General features: G+C 47.7%; 2 protein-coding genes across 6 annotated transcripts in view; one reads left to right on the forward strand and one right to left on the reverse strand.

Moving 5' to 3' along the window:
* The window catches only part of LOC310699149 (histone H2B 5-like), a 960,349-nt gene that overhangs the window by 874,573 nt on the left and 59,201 nt on the right, over positions 1–26,575 (forward strand). The window lies entirely within an intron of this gene.
* NCKAP1L (NCK associated protein 1 like) overlaps positions 21,852–26,575 on the reverse strand; it is an 88,231-nt gene continuing 83,507 nt past the window's right edge. For all 5 annotated transcript variants that reach the window (XM_083486227.1, XM_083486226.1, XM_083486228.1 and 2 more), the window contains one exon: positions 21,852–23,185. In XM_083486227.1, the coding sequence (XP_083342353.1) occupies positions 23,060–23,185 (126 nt within the window). In that variant the 3' untranslated portion in view covers positions 21,852–23,059. The remainder of the gene's footprint in view (positions 23,186–26,575) is intronic.

The following is a 26,575-nucleotide window of genomic DNA, read 5'->3' on the forward strand; positions in this document are numbered from 1 at the left end:
ACCCCTGATGAGTCACTTTAAAAAGGTAGACAGCGTCCCACCCACCTGTCAATTACCAGAGCGTAGAGGAACAGATGGTCACAACTCGGATTGGATGTTGTTGCATGGCAAAGACATTGGATGTTGTTGCATGGCAAAGTATTGCACTTGGGCAAAAAAAATGAGAGGCACAAATACAAGATGGGTGACACCTGGCTTGAGAGCAGTACATGTGAAAAGGATCTAGGAGTCTTGGTTGACCACAAAGTTGACATGAGCCAACAGTGTGACGCGGCAGCTAAAAAAGCCAATGCAATTCTGGGCTGCATCAATAGGAGTATAGCATCTAGATCAAGGGAAGTAATAGTGCCACTGTATTCTGCTCTGGTCAGACCTCACCTGGAGTACAGTACTGTGTCCAGTTCTGGGCACCACAATTCAAGAAGGACACTGACAAACTGGAACGTGTCCAGAGGAGGGCAACCAAAATGGTCAAAGGCCTGGAAACGATGCCTTATGAGGAACGGCTAAGGGAGCTGGGCATGTTTAGCCTGGAGAAGAGGAGGTTAAGGGGTGATATGATAGCCATGTTCAAATATAGAAAAGGATGTCACATAGAGGAGGGAGAAAGGTTGTTTTCTGCTGCTCCAGAGAAGCGGACACGGAGCAATGGATCCAAACTACAAGAAAGAAGATTCCACCTAAACATTAGGAAGAACTTCCTGACAGTAAGAGCTGTTTGACAGTGGAATTTGCTGCCAAGGAGTGTGGTGGAGTTTCCTCCTTTGGAGGTCTTTAAGCAGAGGCTTGACAACCATATGTCAGGAGTGCTCTGATGGTGTTTCCTGCTTGGCAGGGGGTTGGACTCGATGGCCCTTCCAACTCTATGATTCTATGAAAGACACACTGGATGCCATGCTTGATCACTCCCACCATACAGTTCCTTTGCACAGTTGTTGAACAGGACTGTTGTTGTTTTCCTTGATGTCTCCCCAAATTTTATTATATTGAGACAGTTTCATTTGCTGTACAGATACCACTTTGGGACCATTTATGATGGAAAGCAGTAGACAGGGCTCTGAAATAAATAAGAATAACTGTGCCAGCTCTCTCCAGCTGACAGAGAGAATAGGATTAGGTCCCAAACCAAACATTTTCACTGCAAGCTTCCAAGCTGTGTGAACCTCACCCCCTGATTGAAACAGCCCCCCCTCCAATGTCAAGTGCTTCGTTCTCTATAAATGTTCACCTTGCCTCTCAGCATGGAGGACTTTTGCTGATAGTCTTTTGGGGGCTGCTTTTCAGTGATCCAGCTTTCGGGTACCAACTGTTAACAGGCTCACTAGTTATTTCCCTTTGGTGGATTCACAGCTCTGCCTTTGGTTGTATCTGGACCTGGGCTTTATGTAACTTGTTTATGTAACACAAGTGGGTGGGTGACTTGTTTCTTCGTCATGTCACAATTGTGCTGCAGCAAGAGTGGCCTCAAAGTGGCAGTTTCCATCGCAGAGCTGTTAGAGGAATTAAGCAACAGAGAAGAGGTGGGGGAGTAATAAAAAAAAAAAAATCAGTATTCTGAAAGGGTCATTATTTTGACTATTTCTCAAAGGAAAATTCTAAAAGCACCACACACACATGAATGCAAAATATCATTATGAGTTGTGGTAGGTTGAATGCTGAGACCCTTCTAATTCCTGGCTCCAACAAGTGTTACAAACCTCCCGGCCCCTTGCTTTCTAGGTGCGGAACAAGTGGAAGTGTAGAGGAGCCCACAGAGCCCTGAGCTCTCGTGTTATGGGAGCAGCATTAGCCTCTATTGGACAGGGAGGTGATGTTCATCTCTATGCTGTGAAAAGCATTTCCTGCTCATTCCTGCAGATCAAGCTGCTGTTAAAGGCATTCAAGCAGGTCAAGCTGCTTTCCTTAGTCAGTTGACAACCTCATCGGCTCTCCATTCGCTCCTCTACACTGGCTAATAATAATAATAATATTTTTTAAAAAATGAGGGTAATTAGTCCCATGGCATGAGGCTATGGGAAATTTCAGGAGCCTGAAATTCAGGCTTTCCTGATATTCCCAGGTGGGAGGGAGAGAGAAGCCTCGCCATTTGTCAGTCACATTACCTCCCAAAGCTATTTGTGCTACTTCCTAACACAGCTTGAAATTAGCAGGTCCTCTCGCCCGGATATTATTAGTTATTATAACAGCACTCTGGGGGAATAACCATCTCAATTAAAGCAATCCCTCTCTTCTTCTCTCTTTCTCCCCCTTTTGTAGACACACAACACAAACCATCACAGCCTTATGTAAACCGTAGCTATTGTACCCATTGTTATTTATTAACAGCAAATTCCCAAACTGTTCCACTGAGAGAGCCAGAATAATAGCTCAGCAGAGGAAAAGGGAAGGCCGCTTAAACAAAAATCTAAGAGAGAAGGTAAAAGCAGGTTTTGTAGCCCAAGTTAGAAATAGCCTGAGGCTTTAGGCACCAAATGAAACACCGGCAACCGGTGTGAGCAGCAGCTAAACAGTCTGCTGAGTACTGAGTACCAGGCTACTCACAACCTGGGCATAAAACTTAAATGATGTTTCTGAAGAGTCTGATCTTGGATCAAACACCAGGTCCTACAGGGCAGCAGGGAGTCCTTGCATGCGCTCCAGTTATTTGCCAGAGATGGCCTCTCCAGTTTACTGCTGCTTTCCTCTTGATAGATCAACCCTTATTTAGCCTTAGGGGATGTGGGAACAGACAATGTCATTTTAAAACGTTAAAACCTTTGTCTCAAAGAGCAGGGCATCAAATGTTTGAATAAATAAAAAATATGATCCGATACTGTCAAAGATCAAGTACTATGTATTAAATATTGAAATCAAAATACATTCAGGTGTCAGGTATTCTGGAGAATATCCTGCAAATCTTTCATCATCCAGAACCTCGAGAGGCTGCGAAGGTCGGCGACATCAAAGCTCACAAAGGAGAATCGGGGGGAGAGAAGGAAACTTGTCTCCGCTCCAATTTTGATACTGCCAGCAAGAGTTGTAAGAGAATCTCAGATGGGCGATGCCAAGGCAGCTCCCAGAACCTCAGATACTTTAATTGCCAAAGGTACTGAAACATGGTCTTGAATTTTAAATGCAAAGAAAAAGAGCCAAGTGGGAGAGAGATGGAGTGAGCGGGAAGAAAAGGAACAGCAATAATAGCAGGGAGTGGCAGAGTGGGGACAGCCACAAAGCCAGGATTGACAGCTGTCACTAAAAAATCATGGGGATAAGCAAAATCTAAGAGTTTGTGGGGGGAGGGAGAACAAACCGCATTGTGTGAGCTTGAATGCCACCCGCTTCAGAAATAACAGGAGAGGAAAAACAAACAGGGCCACGGGCTACATCTGTTGCTCATGAGGGCTTGTGACAGGGAAATTAATTGTGCTCACTCCTGTACAGGACTTGCTAATGCAAAAGGAAACTCTGACCACAACTGGGGGAGGGGGGAGAGTCCAAGGCTCTGTGGCAGAACCCACCCAGACCTGCCAGTTGGAAACGCGCGGAACAGAAGCTGAACACAAAAAGCATGGGCCCCAGCGAGGTTTGCCCTGGACTCAGTCACACTCCCACTTGCCCAGCCACTTCCCCCCTGGAAAATCTGTCCTTTAACATTGAATCGGAACAAACAGCAACTGGGTTTTCCATGGATTGTCGCTGGTTTCGCTCTAGTGTGAAAGGCATACCCTCCAAGGTGTTGAGTCCCAAAACTGAGCCGCGCTTCTTTCTGCCTGTGCTCCCATGTGGTCACATGATCCGTGCAAGAACAATTTGGGACCAATTTACTTGAACTCCGCCCATGCCCTCTCAACAGCTTCAGTCTATGGAATTGGTACTTTTAAAATGCCATGTGCTGTTTGTTCCACACTTGCCAGGAATTGATCCTTCAGTGTGGCAGTGCTGAAGGCAGTGCATTCATCAGACAGCCACCTTTGCTGCAGTCACCTTTTTTGGTTCCAGCAAGCCTATCCAGGCCTGTGATTTTACCATGTAATGTTGTTGTTGTTGTTGCTGTATAATAGTTCAGTTTCTTACCCCCCTTTACCATAAGGGTAGGTTACAACAATTTAAAATTTAATATAATAAACAGTCTCAAACAAATTGCAGTCAAAGGAGTAAGGAGATTCCTGAAAACACAGATCTCAGCTGTGCAAGGCCCAGGTAAAGAGCCGCTTCTTCAGCAGACGATGGAAACCGTGTAATGAAGGTAGCAGGTGCCCTCTGTGGGTGAGGGAGTTCCAGAGCCTGAGAGCTGCTGCAAAGAATGCCCTAAACTCCAGAGGGCAGCAGATCTACCAAGAGGGCCCCTCTCTGCTGATCTAAACACCCAAGACAGGGGTCTGCAACCTTTAAGACAAAAAGAGCCACTTGGACCCGTTTCCGAAGAAAAACAACAACTGGGAGCCGCAAAACCATTGTGACATTTAAAGCATGTGCGCCGCTGCCCTCTGATCTGACAGCGGGCGGGAAGGTGACGTTGGGACGGTGCGTGACTAACGCATGCAACGCCCCCATGCGATGTCACAGCCAGTACAGCGCCCGCCACAGTGGGGTGTGTCGGGGCGCACAATGCGCCTCCTCCCCTCGCTAGTATCTGCCCCGGAGCCACGGCAAAGATGTAAAAGAGCCACATGCGGCTCCGCAGCCGCGGGTTGCAGACCCCTGACCCAAGAGGTCTGTAGGAAAGGAAGCCACTTTTCAGATATTTGGGGGGCCTGAGTCATTTAAATGGGCACCTTAAACTGGGCCCAGAAACAAACTGGCAAGTGACAACCAATGCAGCTTTTTCAGCACATGGGTTTTATAATTGTTGATCTATTTTAAAATGTGGCATTACCTTGTTTTTAATGCTTGCCTTTTACCAGTATTTTTAATATATATCATAAATGGTCCTTTATAAGCTGCTAAGAGACAGTGGTATTAACAGTTTGTTAAGTTAAAAAATCCTGATCATTAGTCAAGCTGGCCAGGGCTGATGGGAGCTGGACTCCAGAAACCTCTAGAAGGTGACATGTTGGAGATATATATAGATATATATATATAGATATAGATACACACACACACACACACACACACACACACACGATATAGATAGATAGATAGATAGATAGATAGATAGATAGATAGATAGATAGATAGATATGGGATGCAGGTGGCGCTGTGGGTTAAACCACTGAGCCTAGGACTTGGCAATCAGAAGGTCGGCAGTTTGAATCCCCGCCACAGAGTGAGCTCCCATTGCTCAGTCCTTGCTCCTGCCAACCTAGCAGTCTGAAAGCACATCAAAGTGCAAGTAGATAAATAGGTACCGCTCCGGCGGGAAGGTAAACGGCATTTCCGTGCGCTGCTCTGGTTTGCCAGAAGCGGCTTAGTCATGCTGGCCACATGACCCGGAAGCTGTACGCCGGCTCCCTAATGGTCAGGGGTCCCTTTACCTTTACGATAGATAGATAGATGATAGATAGATATAGATAGATAGATAGATAGATAGATAGATAGATAGATAGATAGATGATAGATGATAGATAGATAGATGATAGACACACATACACACACACACACACACACACACACACACACACACACACACATATTACAAAGGAGGCTGATTGAGAGCAACATCAACCAGAAGGTTCTCCTGCGGGAGCTCTACTGAAATGAATCCCATGGAGGAGAATGGAAGTTGCTACCACAGCAACAAAAGCCAATCTAAAGCATCGGGCTATAAAAGAATGTAGCCCTAAGAGATTTAGCAATCTGTTCCGCATACAGCTGCCAGCTGCGTCTTACTTAAGCCAATTGTCTCTTATTGGAAAATATTACATCCCTACAGAACAAAACCAACACATCTCTTTCAGAAGACAACAGATTGCTAGAACGCCACAGCTTCACACCTCCACTTTTCCCTCATTTTCCCCGCACGTTTTTGATCTGAGCCGTTTGGGTCAGGAGGTCAGCACTGTGCCTTCCACAACGCAGCAAGGAGCAAAGAAGACAGAGAAGAAACTAATTATAGCTGAATGCGTGAGGTTTACAGGCGAAACTTAACCACTGGTCCTGGTTGTTCCATTGTTGTCTATAGAGATCTGCTTAGATCACACCAGAGGAAGATGCTGAGTGAGAGGCAGTGCAGGTCCATAGCTCTCATTGTTCATGAGGATCCAGGAAGCTGGATAACGCAGAAGGAAATAGCCTGAGCTGGGCTGCCATGAAGTTGGTTTGTGTGCGCTGCGCTCTCTCTTTTTAAAATTGTTTAAGAAGGTTTGGGCAAGCAAGAGTGTAGCTTAAAAACACGGCACAATAAGCAAGGCCTTAATTTCCAACATTCCGCAGATTACAGTAGGTACTTCAGGTAAAAGTAACACCTATTCTCACATCAAAGATCATTAATTAACCCCCCCCCTCAAAAAAGTATGTTATAAATGAATTCTTTCTTCTGCCTGCTATACAAACTGCATTAATTTGCTCTCCCATAATGCCTCCTGCCCTGACTTCTGAAGCACAGCGCATAGCCAAGTGAGCCACAAAAGAACGTTTCATCTTCCAACGGATCAGGTTCTCCTTGTTTGCAGAACAGCTGCAAATCAAAACACGTTCGGCAGCCTTAGCTAAAGCAGTTGCTCTTGGCAGGGTGGGCAGCAAGGGAAGCACGACACATTTGGGCCCCCGTGCCCTGCCTTTTACACGCCCAGGTGCTGGAGGGAAAATGCATTTGCCCCTCCCCCCCCCCGAAGTTTAGCCTCCAGATACCCCAAGGAGGCAGCTGAAACTCAAAAGAAGGACAAGTCTAGCAGCTCAAATTAGCAACAATCGCGTCATCTCAAATAGGGGTGTGTTAGAGGCTGATTGGGGCCTCGGTATGCCCTTTTTGAAAAAATTCTTTAAACTTGGCTTATACAAGAGCTGAGTGCTCTGCAAGGAGTCATACTGATGAGGCCTCATTCAACCAGCTACCTTAATTTGCCTAAAGGCATTTATACATACATTTATACAAATCATTTCATGTAAATTTTGTGCAAATGTATGTCATGCCAGAGTCCTTTAGGTGCTGGACGGACCCAAATATAAATTGCCCCTGAATATAAGCAGCACTCAGGATCAGGCCTTCTCGCCAAGCTGCACTCTGACTCAGGAACTAAGAAATGCGGATGTTGTAAAGCCAATGAAAACTCTTTAATAAATGCCCAGTTTTTGGTCTCGCATTCTGGTGTGAATCCACTGGCTCCCGTGAGGGCTCAGGATCAAAAAATGAGCACCCTGATTTTGATCAGGGGGGTGTTGGAGGCTTCAAAAACAAAGAAACCCAGCAACCCTCAGCACAGGGCAAAGGGGAGAGGGGGAAGCTTTGCCCAGAGCTGCGGCTGTGATCAGATGTGGAGCTGCCTACAGACACTTTGTTTTTTGAGTCCTGCAATCAATGCTCGTATATAAATAACTACACATAGCAGAACAAATTGATTTGAATGAAGAATAACCATATTGACAATGACTTTCTAGTCGCCAAACCAGATTACACAATGAAAAATACAATCTACTGTAATAAGAGCCACTGCCAGTTTCTGGTCCTCCTAGCTTAGGAACTGTCAACAAGGGCCTCATTTAGCTTCCTATGGTCCTGAAGCAATGGCCGTTGAGCACTCCAACGCTGCTTCCCTTCCAGAGGGGGAAATGCACATTGATTGCTAAAACCAGAGCTTTTTTTCAAGTGAAATACTTGTGGGAACTCATCATTAAGTTGTTACAGTAAGTCGCCGGGCGACTTGGGGCAGCCCTGAACGGATGCTGGTTTGACAAGAGTCACGTTCACCACCTGTGGAGGTGCTGAAAACTATGGCAAGCTGTCTCCCTAGCTGGTTTGGGGGTTGCCCCTGGTTCTGGTGCAGGTCAAATAAATGCACCTCTGCCTCCCTCATTCTCTTATATTCAGGCGGCTGGCTAGAGCAACTTGCTCAAATGCACATGTGTGCAATGGTAGAGGCCTGGCTGCAAAGCTTAAAACCCACTGCCGCTATACAGAAGATGGACTGAAGAAAAGGAAATACTAATTGAAATACTAATCACAGCTAGGAGCTGGGGGCAGTCAAGTGCAGACTGACACACACTGGCCAGCTTCCCTTTTGACTTGAAATGTTCATTTGAGGGCCTTTCAGAAGCACGTAAAGGCAAGAAGCGGGAGGGGGGAGTGCCAGACTGCAATAGGGTCCTCCTCCTGAGAGATGCCAGAACTGCGCTCTGGCTGCACGCTCCGGCTGGAAAAAAGCACTGGCTAACTAACGCACAGAGACGGTTCAGGTGTGCAGGTAAAGAGGCAGGAGCTGCATTCTGGACACAATCCCATCCTCCCCAGGTGGTGAGCAGGAAGACGGCTGCTGTCTTTACCAGTTTTGTTTACTGTCTGTTCTGAGTGGCTTTTTTACCACTGTTGTTGAGCAAATCCAGGGAGGAGGAAACCTGCAAAGCTAATCTAGATAACGCGTGTGCCGCCGCACCAGCAGCAGGGTGCACTGGAAGCTTATTATTGCTTAATGCCATGATTGATGAGCTCGAAAACAGAGCGTTGCACGAATCTGGAATAATAAAGAGCTGCTTGGTGCTAATTCCTGGGTGTGCGTGGGTGACAGGAGAGCAGGGGGAAGAGTTCATGAGCGTGGATGGATGGGTGGAGATGGGAAAGGAAGAGGGCGCCCCACAGGAGGGAGAGCTCTTGGGAGATAAGTCCATGGGCAAAATTGGAGGGAAACATAGACCCGGGGAGAGGAGGGAGTGGAAGGATCTGGAAATGCCATGCACCTCACAACATGGATAGGTAATGCCAAACCATCCATGAGGGCACAGTGAACACATGCCTGAAGGGATGAGGTTTTGTGCTGCAGGTATTAACTGGGTGAAGTTCCTGGGAGAGAAACCTCAGACCCTGGAGCAAATGTGGCCCTCCTGGCTTCTCTGGCTGGCCCTCAGAACTCTCCCTCACTAGCCCTTAATATTTTGCTGGGCTAGAATGCATCCTTGAGCTCTGGTGTTGCCTCTCTCTTGTCTGGATGCAGGATAGAGAGAGGGGTGTGTAGAAATTTGGCCTAGTTAAAAGGTGTCTACATTGCTCCACGCACTTTTGCCTCTGCCCCCACCCATCATTGGGGAGGGGCCCCTGGAAGTTGCCCAGAAAGAAATGCACCCCATGGGGCTGATAAGGGCTCCCCAGAATTTTATTTAAAGACAGGGCACTTACAATGAGCACTGAGTGAACTCCTCTTCTTGGCTTACCTTGGAATTAGCTCAGCATTTGTAAGCTTTCTCTGAAAAAGAGTGCCTGATCTTTGAAAGCTCTGGCTTGTAGCAAGATGTGTGTGTTGCCTTCTCCTGTGATGTCCCCTTGGTCTTGCCATTCCCAGCACCAACCATGCAAGAGAGCCACTTGGAAATTCACCTTTGCACATTCCCATACAAACCTTCCTGGGAACAAGAGAGGGTTGTAGAATGAGGTTGGAGACAGTAACCACTTAAGAGCATTTGCAAGAAACCATTGAGAGAATTGACCCAAATAGAGAAGATACAGTCACCAAACAAAAGGTCTCTTAATCAGGCTGTCTGGCCCACGCTGTTCACTACAATCGGCAAGAGCGATGAATTTACAGAACTCTGCCATTGTACAAAGTGGCTGGCTTTGTAGCTGACATACTTTCACGGCCATCAAAGAACGTTTCAGCAAAGGTGTGGGTATGAAAGAACCGCCATGCTTTCCTTGCCAAAGCAGGTGGCTTTGGATATCTGGTGTCAGGAGATGGAGTGGGGGGCCCTGTGTGCTGCTGCCCCATGTGGTGAGCCACTGAGCTGCGGGCGACAGCCTCCTCAAGGCTCCAGAAGCCTCTGACCCTGGACTGACTCCACCCACCTGGGCTGGAAGAAGCATAAAGAGCTTCCTGATCTAGCCTGATCCAGAATTTCCCAGACACATCCGGAATACTGCAGTTGGCAGCAGTGTCCGGGCGAAAATCAGCAAAACATCCCTGAAAATCCAGACATGTGGCAACCCACTTTGTCAGTGTCATTTTTGCTCAAAAACATTTAAAAAATGTGATTTTGCAAAAAAAAGCTCAACAGCTGGGGGGGGGGCAGGAAAGCTCAACAACTTTTTTGTCCGGCTTTTCACCTCAGACCACCCATGACCCCGCCCAGCATGTTGACTCTGTGTGTGTGCAGAATCTAAGAACAAATTGCAATCTGGAGAGTAAGGTTGGAGGGTAATACGTTTGTGATGACTAAACCTTAACAGTTTGAGAATGATAGGTCTGTGTTCTGATCCAGCAACCTCACTTCCAGCCCTGCCTTAGCTTGTTTTATTTGTACACCCAAAATTAACCTGAGCCAACTTTTCTCCATGAAAAGAAAGTAAGTAGTATTGGAGGGTGAAGGAACAAGCAATGGTGGTGCTCAGAAAATCGCCTTACATAGTGCTTGGGGCTGTTACTTTTGAAGATGGTCCTGCACAGATGCCTGTAATCATTTATCAAGTGCTATTACCGTCACCTGGAGGCTTCTGAACACATCGTGACTGGTTCACAGGTTCCAAACTATGAAATCCACAGTGCAGCTTGCTCAGGAAGCTCCCTCTTGCTGCAGTACAAACAACCTCCCATTCGCATCCATTACTTTTAAAGAACTGGGACATCAGACTTCATGAAAAGTTGATCCAGCTCTGTATTCTGTCTTCCAATGGTGGTCAGAGCCACTTTCTTCAGAAGGGTGTAAAGTTCACCCCTTTTTCCAGTTCCTAGCATTTGGTAAATTTCACCACAAAAGTAAATTTCACCACAAAAAATATTCCTCTTCTGCCTGCCAAGACTTGTAGCCACCAACAATTCAGTCTTCCATGAAAACAAGTTGTAGTGACTGATGGCCAAACTACATGTTACACAGGAGATCCATACTTAGGTGTCCCATTGTATTTCCAACTCCACCACATAAAAGTCTAACATCCCCCATGGCTGCATGTGGGAAATTAACATGGCACCTGGACTGAGCTGCCTGGTCGAGGCATTGCTGCTGCCCCTGTTCCCTCCTCCTCCTCCTGCTGCTGCTGTTGGTGGTGGAGGAGGAGGCGGAGGAGGAGGCCCACAAGAGGAGCCCCTCAAGCCTGGAACCAGCCCTGGCAAACCTACTGAAGAATGGCGTGATGTGGGTTGCATAAAGGCTCCTGTATTCAGGAAAATGCTTATTTATCTCCTCGTTGTCAGGTGGAAAGGTCACTGTTGGATGGTGCTGTCAAGACAGTGGTACAGCAGTTCTGTGGTGTGGCAGAAGGCATCAAACTCGTTCTGCTCCATGAGAAATATAAGGGAGGGAGGCTGCAAGTTTGACTTTGAAGTGGCAAGTTAACATTTTGCCATGTGCCCCTGGTTGGTCTCTGGCAATGAGTCATTTGCTGAGTTTTGAGGAGGAGGTGCGCATATTTATATACATCGGCCTGTCAACCTCCTGGAATCTTGGAGTGTGCAACGTGAGGAAAATGAAATCAGGAAGGCCTCAAAGAAAGGCGCTCCCCTCACCCACTGGCGTTGACGCTCACTTCAGCAGCGTCCAACGGAGAGCAGGCAAGGCAAGGGCAAAGGGCAGCAGAGGGCAGGCCAGAGTGTGTTCCACTTGAGGAGGCTGACATTTTCCTCTCTTCAAACACGGTTGGTTTTTAAGGTTCAGTTCACAGAGCTGCACCCTAAGCTGAGAGGTACTGGGGCTGTGGTGATTCAGCATGCAAAGGGAATGCTCAGAGACAAATCTCTTCTACGCAGAGCACCAGTTCATTTTGTAGAAGAAGAAGTCATCCTGGCTGTATGAAATAGATGACTGAATATGATACCAGTGTGTAGGACAAGCTGCTGAAACTGTTGCAGTTTGAAGAAACCCTTCACCTCAACCCCACATTGACCTTGCTTTGCTTTTGATACAGGTTCCTTTCTTAACCTCCTGCTTCTTACCAGCAGAACACAGGAGTGGTCAATGTGGTGCCCACCAGCTGTTTGGAGTCCAACTCCCATCAACACCAGTCATCAGGGCCAACAGTCAGGGATGATGGAAGTTGGAATCCAAAGCATCTGGAATGCACCATCTTGGGTACCCACAGCACTTCCGGACTCTGGGCCTTATATCAGGCTCCACCCATCCCCTGTTGTTTCCTGAGCTCCTTTCTCATTGGTTCCTTCATTTGCCAATCCCCTTCAGCCCTCTTCCTTCTCTGCCTGCACTTGGCTCAGGTTCCTGCTTCTCAGGCCTCTGCTTATTCTGTCTTCCACCCTTTAGCTCTTCCTGCCAATGAGTTTCCTGTCCCTTAGCTCTTATTCCTCGGCCTTCTCAGCTTCCTTGCCTGTCTTCCCAACTCTACTTCTGCCCCCTACGTTCTGTCAAGAGCACTTCTTCCTGCTCCCAGGGTTGCTTTTTCTATTCTCCCATCCAAAATGGCCTCTCACTTCCCTCGCTCGTACGGCACTGTCAGCATTCCACTGCAGATACCTCTGAGCAAGACACACTTCCCAACACCCCTGCAGCTTAAATTCTGCCCACATACAGGGGCTTGGTGGGGGAGGGTCAGCTTTTCTTCCATTGCAGACACATCCACGGTGTGAACGTGCTTCTAATTGCGACAAATTGCCATTCCAAAAGCAATGGTTCTTCATGCCCTGCACTCCTTCTGTCAGGGGGACAGAACGCCCACCAGAAGACCCAGTAGGGAAGCGATGAATCAGTAGACCATGACTGGCTGTAAATCTTTCAGCAGAGCCCATCTTTTCCTTTTAAACACATGAGCGAGGAGGGTGGACAGCAGGAAAGGAAGGACATCTGTTGCCAAACGCCTGTCATTGTGACAGGTGGTATGCATGTGCAGAAGGACAGCTTGTCTAATGCAAGGACACCTGGCGGGTGCCGTACATCCCATGGGCTTTTCATGTAGGGACAGAGTGTGCCCCCTGCTGGATCCTTGGCAGTGATGGCTGGGCTACCAAGAGTCAGGTCTAGTTGGTGGGTTTTAAACTACACCTCCCCCCCCCCCGCACGCTCCCCATCACTGTGATTTTGTCCCCAAATGCAGTATTTGACAGCCATGCTGCAAGATGAGAAATTTATGTGCATCACTTCTGCACAAACTAATCTTGCCCCCTGTTTGTTTGTTGAAATATATAATTTATATTGTCAGATCACCTTGTCATGCAATAAAATGGCATCCCAAGTGGTAGAGAATCCGTTTGGGGAGTTGGGTCAATTTCTGGCTCTGTGCAGTCATTCCCAATAAAGAGGGTCTCTGAGGTCCCTTGGATTCAACTGTGGGTGAAAGGCTCCATGGCTCAGTGTCAGAAGCACCCAGCTCATCTCCAAGGAACGTTGGGATTTAGTAAGCTGCCTGATACCAGGTGATGCTATTTGCCCCAGTGGGGAAACATTTTAGCTCAAGAGCCAAATGCTCTCAAGGGCAGGAGTGTGGAACCTGTAGTTCTCCAGATGTTGCTGAACTCCAGCTCCCATCTTCCCCAGCCAGCGTGGCCAATTACCAGGGCCAGGGATTTGAAATACATTTGAGTATTTCTGGGAACTAGTCTAGTGTGCAAATGCAACATTTGCAGCCATTCCTGTGCCTCCTTTTGCCTCTGGCTTCACATGCCGCTCACAGGTGACTCCCAGAAGGTTGCCCAGAAGGAAATGTGGCCCTTAGACTCAAAGTGGTTCCCTAACCCTGCAATACAGCTTACTACTAGGTAGACTCTGCAGGGGTTGTAACAATGCAAAAAATATGGAAGAAGATTAACAGTGTGTTCTATTGGGGTTAATGGTTCTCTTTCTGTGTGGCCACAGAAGGATGATGCAAAATGGGTAAGCTCCAAGGAGTGGAGTTACAGGCTCAGCACTGATAGTGCCAACATGTGAGGTTGCCAACTGACCAAGACAAAAAAGCAAGCTGGCTTGCTCCGCTGCCTTCAGTGGAAGCTTGCTCTGCAGGTGATGCCTTTCATGATGTGGAGACAAGCATTATCAGCCATGAATGTCTGCAAATGAAGCTGGGGCAGATGAAATTGTTGCCAATTCCCCACTCCTCTCGTCTTGCACCGCTGCCCTTGGCCTTTGTGAGATTTGCCCTTTTCCTCTCTTCTGCCCCACCCTGTGAAATCAAGAGAGGAATTTTCAGGAAGGGGGCTTGAAATCGTTCTTGCCAATTAAGAGTTCCAAAGCAGTAGCCCTGTGCATTTCCACTAGCTTCTGAGTTCCCTTGGCTTGAGTCGGCACACATTCATCATGCTGATACTGGAGCACTTCTACCCACCTCCCATTCCAGGTGTTTTTGCTCTGCTGCTTGTGTTTTGCCAACGGAGGCACAGATGCTGCCACGGCCATGTTCCTGAGGGAGCCTGGTAGCATGAAAAGTGTCATTTGCATGTCAGAAAATCCCATCTGGCTCAGGACAATGCAGGAGCCCAACCTTCCAGCTGCTTACCAGCTGCTTCCAAGCCTGCTTTGTGTCTGATTAAGCTTCTGCATATTGGCACACAAATGCCAGGGTGTGTGATGGAATGAGCTCCATCCTCCAGCAGCCAGCAATGCCCCAGATAATCCCTGTTTGTATAGGACTTAGAAAGACGCAAAGAGCGAGGAATCAGTCATAGCACTTCTTCATCCCAGCACTTGCAGGTGGCCTCAGAAATGGGCAGAGATAGCACCTTGGGGTGAAGCCATGAACTTTAGATGTAGGGTGTGTGGGTGTGACCATAACGGCACACAGTTGGACCCCATTTGCTTTTATACAGCAAACTTCACAAATGTAGCTGTGTTTGCTCCTTGACGGGAGGTTAACCCTTCCTAGAGTATCTGCACCCATTCACATCCATCCCTTATTAACCATGTTTCTCCCTTCTGTGTCTCATCTCTATTTTGATGGAGGGCAGGAGCTTGTCTCCTGCTTATGCTCTTTGTGAAGTACAGGTTACCCCTGTACTTTATATCCCACTGTATCCTGTCTGCTTCACACCGTGTGTTGTGTCTTCCTTTTTGTCTCCAGTGCCCTTGTCACCTTTCCTTTTACCTGTCTAGGTGCTGCTGCCAGCCATCATTGAGGAATCAGTTTCGTAAGCATGAGCTTTATCCACATGTGCAAAGGTTTTCTGTTTCCTACCTATCACAAGGAATTGAGAAGCTGCAACTCACCATTCCAGATTCTCAAAGCAACCAGACCTGAGGTTTGACATGATGCATCCAAACTAAGAGCACCTTTTTGGTAATATCAGTGAGGGGTGGCATCTCTTCTCTCTTCTGTTTGCCCTGATCCATGGCATGTTTACCTGGAAGTAGGGTCCCTCTGCATTCAATGGGACTTATCCCAGGTAAATTTGGTGTGCAGAATCCCAGCCTTAATGGTTCTTCCACTAGGAAGCATTAAGATACATTGGATGGCACTGGAGGACACAGGGCATATCTAAGGGCTTATCCACACTTACCTTTTCTCATGGCGCTGCCAGGGAAGGAATGTCCAGCAAGAGGAATTAACACTGTATTGTCAAAAGAGCACTCAGCTACTCCTAGGTGCACACCTGATGAGGCAGTTGCCACAGCAGAGAGGGCCCACCCCTGAGCTCAGCTTATGTATCTCCTGCACCTAAGTAGGCAGAGGCTACACCTGCCCATTCAATCCTCTTCTGGTTCTGGGAGATGGTGGAGCAGGAGAGCCCTTGACTCTACACCAGCTTGACCGCTTTCTTCCAGGCTTCATTTCACCCAGGCACACACCCAAGTGCATTTGCGCATGTGCACACACACACATCTCCAGAAAACTACCTGTCTGAAACCCTGGAGGGCCACTGCCAGTCACTGTAGACCCTGCTTCGATAGATGGACCAAGAGGTCTGATTCAGCATAAGGCAGCTTCCTATGTAGTTCCTATGTTCCTTTTGCATGGCTGGAGCGTAGCCTGTGGTATAAAGTCACACCTGCTGCCCCACCCACTTCTGCCTCTGACCCCCTCCCCCTCCAGAAGTTGCCAAGGAGGAGATGTGCAGAAAAACGTTCCCCACTCTTGACACAAGGAGTGGACTGTTCTGGGGCAAATGGCACAGATGACAGCTGTTCTCCAGAGATGCATCTTTAGCAGCACTCCCTCACGAGAGGAGCTGGAGCACTGAAGCCACCTTGTCACGGCTCAGCTGACACATTATCCACAATGACTCATTCACTTTTCAAGGAGAGAAATAAGGTCACAGTCTCTGTGTTGCAACCTGTCTGTGGGGCTGTGATTTACAGGGTCCTTGGCCAGGAAACATTGGCACGCGTTGGGACGCTTGTGACAACAACACGCTGTTCCTTGCGAAGGCCAGGAATGCCCTGGAGAGCAGAATGGGGGCCATGGCAGTCAGTAAAGCTGGCTTTTCTTGGTTGCCCTCCCTTTCCTTCCACCCATGGGTTGAAGTCAGTGGACAGCCTGGATTTTATCAGCCTCTTTGATGTGCCTTAAGCCAGAGTCCGGGGTGGGGGGTGGGGCGCTAGCCAGTTTTGTTGCCCCGGGTGAAGCCTCCAGAGGGGCACCATTGAGGCTCCTGGCGCGTGTGTAGGCAAATGTGCATGGGGGTACCAAACAGGGTCTTTGACCCTGGTGAAAATGACTAGTTTTGCCCCTGCTTCAGCCCTTGTAAGGCAACATGAGCTCTCCTTTTGCAAACGCTTGCTCAGTCTTCTTGTTGTCTTCATCACAGCTAGGGAAAGCTGAGGCATTGTTCAAGGTGCTGTTGCTGGGGACACAGCTCAAGCCAGCCCTGCAGGACTGGGGAACGTATTTCTTGGCAGGCATTTGGCAACTTTTCAAGGAGTGTCTATCCAGGAGGAGCCACACCTTTTGCTTACCAATGACTGCACTGTGTGTGCTGGGCAAAGCCATGATGCTCTCTGCTTTGTGGCAGAGCAAGGAACAAAGAGGGAGTGAGGCAATGCATTGGTTCAGAGCAGGGGTTAGGAACCTCAGGCCCAGAGGCTCTATGTGGCCCTCCAAGTTTTTCAGAACCTTCCCCACACCACATCCCCTCCTCAGCCCCATCCCCAAGCTGCACCCCTTGGCCATTAGCAGGGACAGGGAAGCTGAGGTGCAGGGCCAACTGTGGCCCTCCATACCTCTTTCTCTGGCCCTTGGAACCTTCCCAGATACACCTTCCTGGAGTGTTTCCGCCTGGCTGGACTGTGTCAGAAAAGGCCTCTTGCTTGGCTGGATAAGGATGAGAAGTGAGCGCAGGAACTGGTCTACTGACTAAAGGTAAAAATTACATTCATTGCTGTGCTGACTTTTGCCTCGTAAAAACATCCCACTGAGTTCAATGGGACTTACTTCCAGGAACTCGGGATAGGACTGTAGTTTAAATATCATTGTTTTTGAATGTCAGAAATCATTGTGTGTCACAAAGCTTAGAAACTGCTTTTCAGTTATTAGCCTAGAGATGATGGTTGTCCTTGAGACTGAATTGTAAATGTCAGAATTTTCCAACAGTATCAGTGGCCTCCTAAAATGTTAAATATTATTGGTAAAAGTTAACATTCCCCAGATTTCTGACATTTACCGTAACAGGCAAAGATATTTCAATACTGGCCACAGAGGGCTTTGCAGTCTCTGCCCATTTTGAAAAGTGTGTTTCTCACAAAGCACGTCTCTGGAAATCGGGATGCGAAAGACAGCCCTGATATTTATATGTGGATGTATACTAAGACAGAATGCAACCCCCTCTGAGCTCAGATGGTGGCTGATAAACAAACACACACAATAATTAAAGCCATCAATCGTTCCTGGCATCGGTTGCCTGTGTCTGGATCACAGCGGTTTCCAGTCAGAGCATGACGGGCTGGGGGCTGTGGATCATCGTCAAGCCAAACACTCCGGTTTTGTAGGTGTCTCTTTTGAATATTTAATTTGGCACATGGCAAATGCATGGTTCTTTGGAAACTGGCTGAAATATCCCCAAAACTAAACAGTCCTAAGCCACTCTCTGGCATAGAGTTCATCCACAACTACTTTGCCCTGCAGTTTTCACCCAGGAAAACCCGCTCTTCTGTGCTCAATTGGAAAAAATGGCAATTGGGTTTTCCTGGGGAATGTGGTAGGGCAAGGGCAAAGCCATTCAGACCTGTGCCTGGAAAGCACAGGACAAGCGGAAAACTCCTCAGCCCCAGGCTTTCCAGGCCCAGGACAAGCAGAACTGTGGACAAGCCCTCAGTAGTAGGGTTACACGGATAGGGTTAGGATAGGTAGTGGATGACCCCCTGGATCCCTCAATGCAAGCTTCTTGAATGCCCTTCCCTGCCTGCCCATCCTTCATGCTTCTCCCGTGGGCCTTGTCCCTGCCCCAACGATCCCATCAGGTGTGCTCCTGCTCATGGCTTCAGTTGGGAAATGTCTCTTGTCTTATATATATGACAGGGAGAGTGATGTTTGTTGAAAGAGGATGGCTTCTGTTGCAACAGAAGAGACCATCGAGGCAGTAACAGAGCAAAGACAGTAACTAGTTTTGATCTGTTTTTTTGACAAGAGGGTCACCTTTGAGGAGAGGCACTGTGGGTGGTTGACCAGGCCTCATAAAGTGGACTGTCCATACTGTTGTCACAGCCGCCTCTCCAGTCACACATCTCTCTTGCCTCCGGTTGGGAAACAGGAGAGTGAGACGGTGCTCCTCATTGTAGCTGCATTTGGCTCCAGCTGCATTTGGCTCCAACAAAAAGCATTACAGAGTCAACAAAAGTCTGAGAACCCACCAAACATTTTCTCATCTGTCTTACAGAGTGGCTCTGTGCATGTGGAGAAGGCCTTTCCTGAGGCTACATACACAACACACATTTAAAGCACATACCTTCCAAAGAATCCTGGGAACTATACTTCACCCACACAGAGCAGCAATTCTAAGCACTACAGTTCTTGGGATTTGGGGTGTAGGAGGGAAAATGTGTTTAAATGTATGGTATGCATGCTGCCTTGTCAACAAAGATCCGTTTAGTTAAAGCTATGGTTTCCCCAGTAGTGATGTATGGAAGTGAGAGCTGGACCATAAAGAAGGCTGATCGCCAAAGAATGGATGCTTTTGAATTATGGTGCTGGAGGAGACTCTTGAGAGTCCCATGGACTGCAAGAAGATCAAACGTATCCATTCTGAAGGAAATCAGCCCTGAGTGCTCACTGGAAGGACAGATACTGAAGCAGAGGATCCAATACTTTGGCCACCTCATGAGAAGAGAAGACTCCCTGGAAAAGACCCTGATGTTGGGAAAGATGGAGGGCCCAAGGAGAAGGGGACGACAGAGGACGAGATGGTTGGACAGTGTTACAGAAGCGACCAGCATGAATTTGATGAAACTCCAGGAGGCCTGGCGTGCTCTGGTCCATGGGGTCACAAAGAGTCGGACACGACTAATTGACTAAACAACCTGCATGCTGCCTGAGTAATGACTGTCCATATCCCTGCAACTGAGGAAAGAAAGCACTTAAGAGTTCAGAGGTCATGGTTCTCATGCAAGCTGAATCCAAAGCACCCAATCTTTGAAAGAAACGGCTCATTTGCACAGGCCCTGGGGTTGCCAGTTTGCCATTTGTTTAATTTGTACCAGCCTAACCTAGTTTTTCAACACCTGAGGCAGCTGTCAGTTTAGTCCATTAAAAAGCCTGTCTTGTAAAATAATCTAGTAGCTCTGTCACATCCTAGCCTAACATGTACCAAGGGCCATGAGCTAATACAGACCACATTCACACCATGCATTCAAGGCACTTTAAGCTTCCTCCAAAGAATCCTGGGAACTGTAGTTTGTTAACTTTCAGCACCCTCATCAGGTGACCCACCTGCCCAAGCTATGATTCCCAACACCCTTAACAAACTATGGTTCTCAGGAAGCCTTAAGGGAAGCCATGGCAGTTAAAGTGACCCCAGAGTGCTTTACCCCTCCAGGGCGCTAGCAGGAGTGACTGCACCCCTGCCTAGAGGCTCATTGCCTGGATTCAGCCCCATTCCCAGAAAATCACCAGCACTCCCCTCTCGGCAAGCAGGTGCAATGTGCTATTCTCACTGTGTTCCATTCCTTTATTTTCTGGCCAGGGGGCAGGATTCTTAACAAACCCAGGCAGCATCAAAGCAAAGTGAAAAGCAACATGGAAGTCCAAGCGCAGGCAGAGACTTCACTGTAAATTTCCTTTCTAAAACATTTCTAATATAAAGATATCTTGGTGTATCTGGCAGCCAGGAAGTGCCGCTTGCCATCTTTCAAAAGAATATAGGAAGCTCTGCTTGAGTGCCTGGAAATGAATACATACAAGAAAAGGCTCTGCGTGTAATGTTCATCATCAGAGGCACTTTGCTTGCGCCCGTCCCTTCCCCCACCACTCGTCCTGCTACTGTAGCTCACAAATTGTGGCAGGTATATCACCTCCTTAATTTGCTCCTAGGAGACGATGCTATTTACTGTGTTGCTGCAAACCTTATTGATGGGCAAGTAGTTTTGCCCCTGGGGAACTAGCCTCTTTTTAAAGAGATTGCGGTACAATCCTGTATCTGCCTGCTCAAAGTGGAAGGTCTGGCCAAAGGGGCTTTCTCCTAGAAAAGAGGGCAAAGGATTGCAGCCTTAAGCCCTTAGTTCTATGTAGTCTGCATAGAGGAGCAGTCACCAGGCTGGACATGGATCCTGAGGCTGGTGCACTCCTGTGGACACACACCTCTACATCGGATGATTCCTGATGATCCTCCCCCCCCCCCCGACTCCAGTCAACTCTACACGAAGAAGGGTCTTGCAGACACCTTTGCGTGTGCCAGGTCTGTCTCTGCTTGGCTGCCTGCAGTTTCTCAGGAATGAGTCAGCTCTGGAATAGGCAGGTTTACAACTCACGTTTTACAGCTTGTCTGGCCCCTCTGGAGCACAACAATATGGTTGCTATGCCTGTGGAAGGAACTCATCTCCTCCTCAGCTACTTGGCATGAGGAGGAAGAGAAGCCACCCAGGGCAGATCTGGACTCCTTAAGATGGACCAAAAGAACTGAGAAATATCCTCTTTGCTTCTTCAGTCAAGGGCTCCTGCTCTAGCTCATACTTGTAGTGATATCATGCTACAACTGCTCTTCTGGGGATTCAGGATTCAGAGGAAGCAGTCTGAACATAAGCACATCTGGAGTTGGACCAACAGTCTGTTTAGGCCTCCTCTTCCCCCAAAGGCCAGGCAGATGCTGGAGGAGGCAGGTTCACAAGAAAGACACAATGGTGATGTTCACACCAAACTCAGCATCTGGTCGTCTGACACATGTGACATTCGAATACTGAGGATGTAGAATCATAGAACTGTAGAGTTGGAAGGGACCACGAGGGTCATCTAGTCCAACCCCCTGCAATGCAGGAATCCTTTGCCAAACGTGGGGTTCAAACCCACCAATCTGAGAATAAGAGTCTCATTCTCTACCAAGTGAGCTAACCCAGCCCTTGTGTTCAGCTGCCAGTAAGTCATACATACTAAGTTTTAAAAATTATATGCTAGTAGTTGTTACAAATAGTTAGCAAAATGAGTTGCATAGTTCATCATGCATTCTGTAAAAAAGTACTTGTTTCTTTGTCTTAAAAAAGCTGTTAACAATATCAGCACCTGTGTGTTCTCAAGGTGAGAGTGAGTCCCATTGCACAAGTAAACCTCATTCTGTGCACAGAAGCTCAGTCAAATCCCACCCTTCACTTCCCCCCTTTGTTAGCTTCCCCTTTTTCTTGTTAAATGTGCAAATAAAACATTAAAAAGGGATTTGTCATAAACTGTTTACGTGTAAAGCACAATAAAGCACTGAGAAAACAGAGCAAGTGAGATAAATTGGTTCCATTAAAAGTATTTATTATTTCTTAAAACCAAGTGACTTTAAATGCATTTTCATATTTGAAAATGTCCAAAGCAAAAAATAAAGTCATATATGATAAAGGTATTTCAGAAAAAAAGATACAAAAGGACCATTAGCTTATTTTTGCCCAAAAGAATCAGGCTGGGCTTGATGAGCAATGGCCCTTCCAACTCAAAGGCTCAATGATTCTAAGTTATACAACTCTCTCACACCGCTGCCACCTGGTCTGGCGATAAGGAGAGTGCAGCCACTTTTTGCCTCACTCTGCAGGGCTCAGCAGGGCACCTGAGTAAGCCCTGCTACTCACAAAAACGCAGGCCTTACCTATCAGCCATACTTCCCCTGGTGGGGTTGCTTATTTGGCTCCATCTCACCTCATTGCCACTGAATGGTCCCCATGAAAAGCAAGTGCGCAGCAGAAGAAGAGTATTTTCCAGCTTTCACAAAGTTGCAATTCCCAGGATTTTTCATAAGGAAGGCATGCCCGGAAAGCCAGCTTAAATCTCTGGCATGTGTCTGTCTCAAGACATTTTTGAGGAGTTGTTGTTATTGTTTATTGACGTAGAGCTACTGAAGTTTGTGACACTTTGCAGAATGTAAGCTTTAATTTATGTTTTAAAGTTGCTTTTCTGCTGCTAAGGAGCTTACAATCTAAATTTTGACAGGAGGAAGGCAGAAGCAAGAGGAAGATAGGAAGAATGGGAGCAGATATCTTTACTTAGGCTTCGTTGCAGGGGCAACTACTAAGCCAAAAGTGATGGCATGGGCAGTCCTGGGTTAAATGGGATCTCAACACTGGCAAATGAAATGTGGCATATTTTTAATAAAACCATGAAAGCCGCAAATGGCAGAGCCTGTGGCATCTCTGGCTCTAATAAGCAGCCTGACAGGGGCTGGCAACTGTCATGGAAGTGGCATACAAAATTAGCATGTTGCTGCCCACTGCTCAGCTTTGTGAACAAGCAATTATCTAAGCCAAAGCAAGCTCACCAGCAGCTCTTTTGCAGAAACATCTAGAAGTTCGACACTACTGCCATTAGACTGTAACTTAAGGCACCTAAGAGAAGCACCAATTCTAACTGTCCTCTGCTACCCTGCTTATCTTTTCTAAGGTAGTTCTGCATTTATGTGGTGGTGGGTAGCTGGAGCATGTGACCTTCTGAGTTATCGGTGAAGGGGAAAGGTTGTCAATGTGTAGGAAGCCGGCTCAAGGCTGAGCTCCTGGAGATCTCTCGGTACGCATTGCGCAGCAGCACGTAAGGGAAGCAGGTCTCCAGCATATCAGTGGTCAAGAAGGACGACTCCTCTACAAGCTGAAAAAGAGGCAGGGAAAATGTGTACGTGGTTACCTCGTCCTGCCAGCACGCTTAAGGGCCACGGCGTGATGCATACTGGGTGCAGAAAATATCCAGATTCTGTACCCCCAAATATATTTTGGATGTTGCCTAATGACACCAATGATACCACCCCACCCCACCCCAGCGAGCAGAAGGCAGTTTAAAGGAGGGCTTGTGATATGCACACTCTTCCTGCTTTCATGTCTGCTGAACAGGTTTTTAAAAACATGGTATCAAAACCTGTTTCACCTCAGAGTTGACACAGCAGGGCAAAAAAGGCAGCAAAAGGGAAATGAAACCTGTGTCAAACCACTTTCAACAGTCCTAAAAACTATGGTAAACTCTGCAGTCTTGATGTGTTATGATATCTGTTTCTATGACAATTCCACAGGTCCAATGGGGCTGGCCGGCTGACATACTGCAGCTTGACACCAAGGAGACAGGTTTCTGAGAGAGGCAAAGTGGGTGGGGAGAGACATCACGTCCCATGATGTGCCACACGTTTCTTCTGACGCACTTTCTTCTCTCCTTGTACAGATTACAATACTGGTTTATCAGAGGAAAAAGTGGTAAGCGTGTATATACACCACAAGCAGAAAGTCCTCTTTCAAACCTGCCTTCAACTCTGGAGAGAGGGGAAACCACCATAATATGATCTGCCTTTAGCCCAGGATGTTCAGGTTCTGAATTCCAAATAAATAGCACAATGCTTACATTCCCACCTCTCACTGATATTACAAAAAAGGTGCTCTTAGTTTGGACAGAATGTCAAACCTCAGGTCTGGCTGCTTTGATAATCTGGAGTGGTAAATTGCAACCTCTCAACTCCTTGTGATAGGTAGAGAACAGAAAATCAGGGCACGTGGAGAGCCCTTTGCATGTGGGAATAAAGCAATGAAGGTATCAGATAACTAGAAGTGCTCATACAGGTCAGATCATCTAACTCCACACCTCAAGGCATCCTGATCGAGGCCTGTCTGGCCTTTTTGTGAAAAGCTCCAGGGAAAACAGATGCCCACACCTTCCATGGCAGGCAGATACGTATTGCAATAGCTATCCGCCTGCCATGGGAGGTTGGGGGATCTGTTTTCCCTGGAGCTTTTCACAAAAAGGCCAAGCAGGTCTGTGCTCTGTGGAATCACTTCCCCCACTGGGACACCACTGACCTGCATTTCCAACACATCCCAGCTGTCAGCCAAGAGCCACATCCCCCCCCCCCGCCCATCCTGCTAGCAAGCCAAAAGGCAGCAAGGTTCTGCCTAAGCCAGTGTCAGAGGAGCAGCCATCCCAGCCCTCCAATTGGGACAGAGAGTGAACGCCATGCTGGCCAGCTCGTTTGCAAGCTCCAGATTGAAACATTTGCATTTAAATTGCTTTGCCGCAAAAACAGTTCGCCTGGCGAATATCAATCCCTCCGGGGAATCCAGGCACTCCCTAGCTGAGACGTCTCCTACCATCAGTAGAAGAATCAATAACCATCTCCTGCTGCCACGGGAGCTCCTAATGGAGATGCATCACCTGCGCTGCTTCAGGTACCAGAGTGTGGCCTCTTGCTTCTACAGATTGGATCTCTTCACCTGGCCTGAAACCACTAGGCTCTCTCCTCCCTGGAGGCTCCCCTTCAAAGGACTACATCTGTGCTGCCAGTTTGCAACAAAAAGCCAACACCACTGGCCTTCGCAAAATGAACGTGCCCACCTGTTCTCTGCAAAATCTTGAGGGTCCTACATCTATCAGCCACTTTCAAAACTGCACCCCACCCACGCCACATGGCTTGGCTCCCTTGTTTGAGCCATGGCAGTTGGCAAATTAGCAAGGCATATATTGGATCTGCTCCTTCACCTCCACCATGGTCCTCATCCGGCTGTAGCCTCAGCTTGCCCCCTCCGCTTGGAGGAGTCTGGCTTCCAGTGTCCAAGAGAGTATTACCAGGCATACATTGCCTCACCTACACCTGAGCACGCCAGATAGGTTACATAGTCCTTCTCTGCAGTCACCGCTATATAACCAGAGCCTTCACCTTTCCATTGCCCCTCCTGAGCAGCAGACTTGTTTATCTATTTCTTTAAAATGTCGTTTGGAGCGTTGTGCAAAAGAGAAGGAAATATAGAAGAAAAAGAACAGAAAGTTTGCACCAAGGAGGCTATAATGTTCCAACTAGATGGTTATAACAGGATGTGTTGTGAGCATTATGGAGGAAAGGCTGGCTCAGAAGACACTTTGCACATGCACATAAGCAAGAGGGGTGGAAATCATAATGAAATCATCATAATGAAAGAAGAATATTTCAAACACTGAGGCTAAATCCAGAGTAGGTATCATGATTTCTGCTTGTGCGTGTTAAAATCTTGGGGGTGTGTCATCCTCCTCATTTATGTGTCATTTAAGACGTTTTAAAACCCTACTTATAACGCAGTTTAATTTTGTCCTTTTATCAAAGCAGCTCTGTTCCTAGCCAGCCTTGGAAGCATGGCAAGCCCTGATCTGCTGCTGCCTCTTTGCAAAGCAGCTGCTCCTCACAGGCTGTAGAAGGCAGCCTAGAGGACAGTCTGACTTTTCTGCTTCTGGGGTCCCATTTATTCATCCAGACGACTTCCTGCAGACTGATAAAATAAGCTTCAATCAAGGAAATACTTATCTTCCACCCCTCAAAGCAGCAAAGCACGGTGATGACAGAGATGCAAGGTAAAAAGAGAGCTCAGCCTAGGCAGCCCTTGGCTGCCACTTTGCTGCTGAAGAGCCAGCCAGCCTGAGGGGGGTAGAAAAAGCAGGGGAGCCAGGAGCAAGGGTGAGGTGGAGAAGCCGCTGTTTCTGCCAGGACATTATTATTTTCTTTTTAAAGCAGGGTGGCAGTTGTTTTTTAAGGCGAAGGGTGTGAGGGGAAAGGGGACACACAGACTCACACCTCAGGGGAAAGCAGGAAAATAAAGGGCACGGAAGGAGAGGGCAAGTGGGGGACAAGGGTGGGGGGTATGGACAGGAAACCCACCCAGAAGCAGATCCTGGAGCCTGAGGTGCAGCTACTGTAAAGCAAAGCCCTTCCAATATTGAAACATCAGTCCCACATTGGCCAACATCTTAAGACACAAGTGAGCAGCAGATCCGGGGGGGGGGGAGGGGGGAGGGGGGGAGGTGAGCAGCAAGATGGAAGGATGCGAGGGCAGGCAGCAAACCTGGACAGGAGAGGCGGTGGCAGCTGAAGGCTCAATAGCCAACCTGACAGCTGGCAAAGAGACAAACACACACACACACACACACACACGAATATATATAGAGAGAGAGAGAAAGAGAGAGAGAGAGAGAGAGTTTCTTCCTAGAAAAAGGTGCTGTACTGTGTACTGTTGTATACCACCAGAAAAAAAGCAC

The sequence above is a fragment of the Podarcis liolepis genome, assembly GCF_965112155.1.
Source record: "Podarcis liolepis genome assembly, chromosome: 2".
NCBI lineage: Eukaryota > Metazoa > Chordata > Lepidosauria > Squamata > Lacertidae > Podarcis > Podarcis liolepis.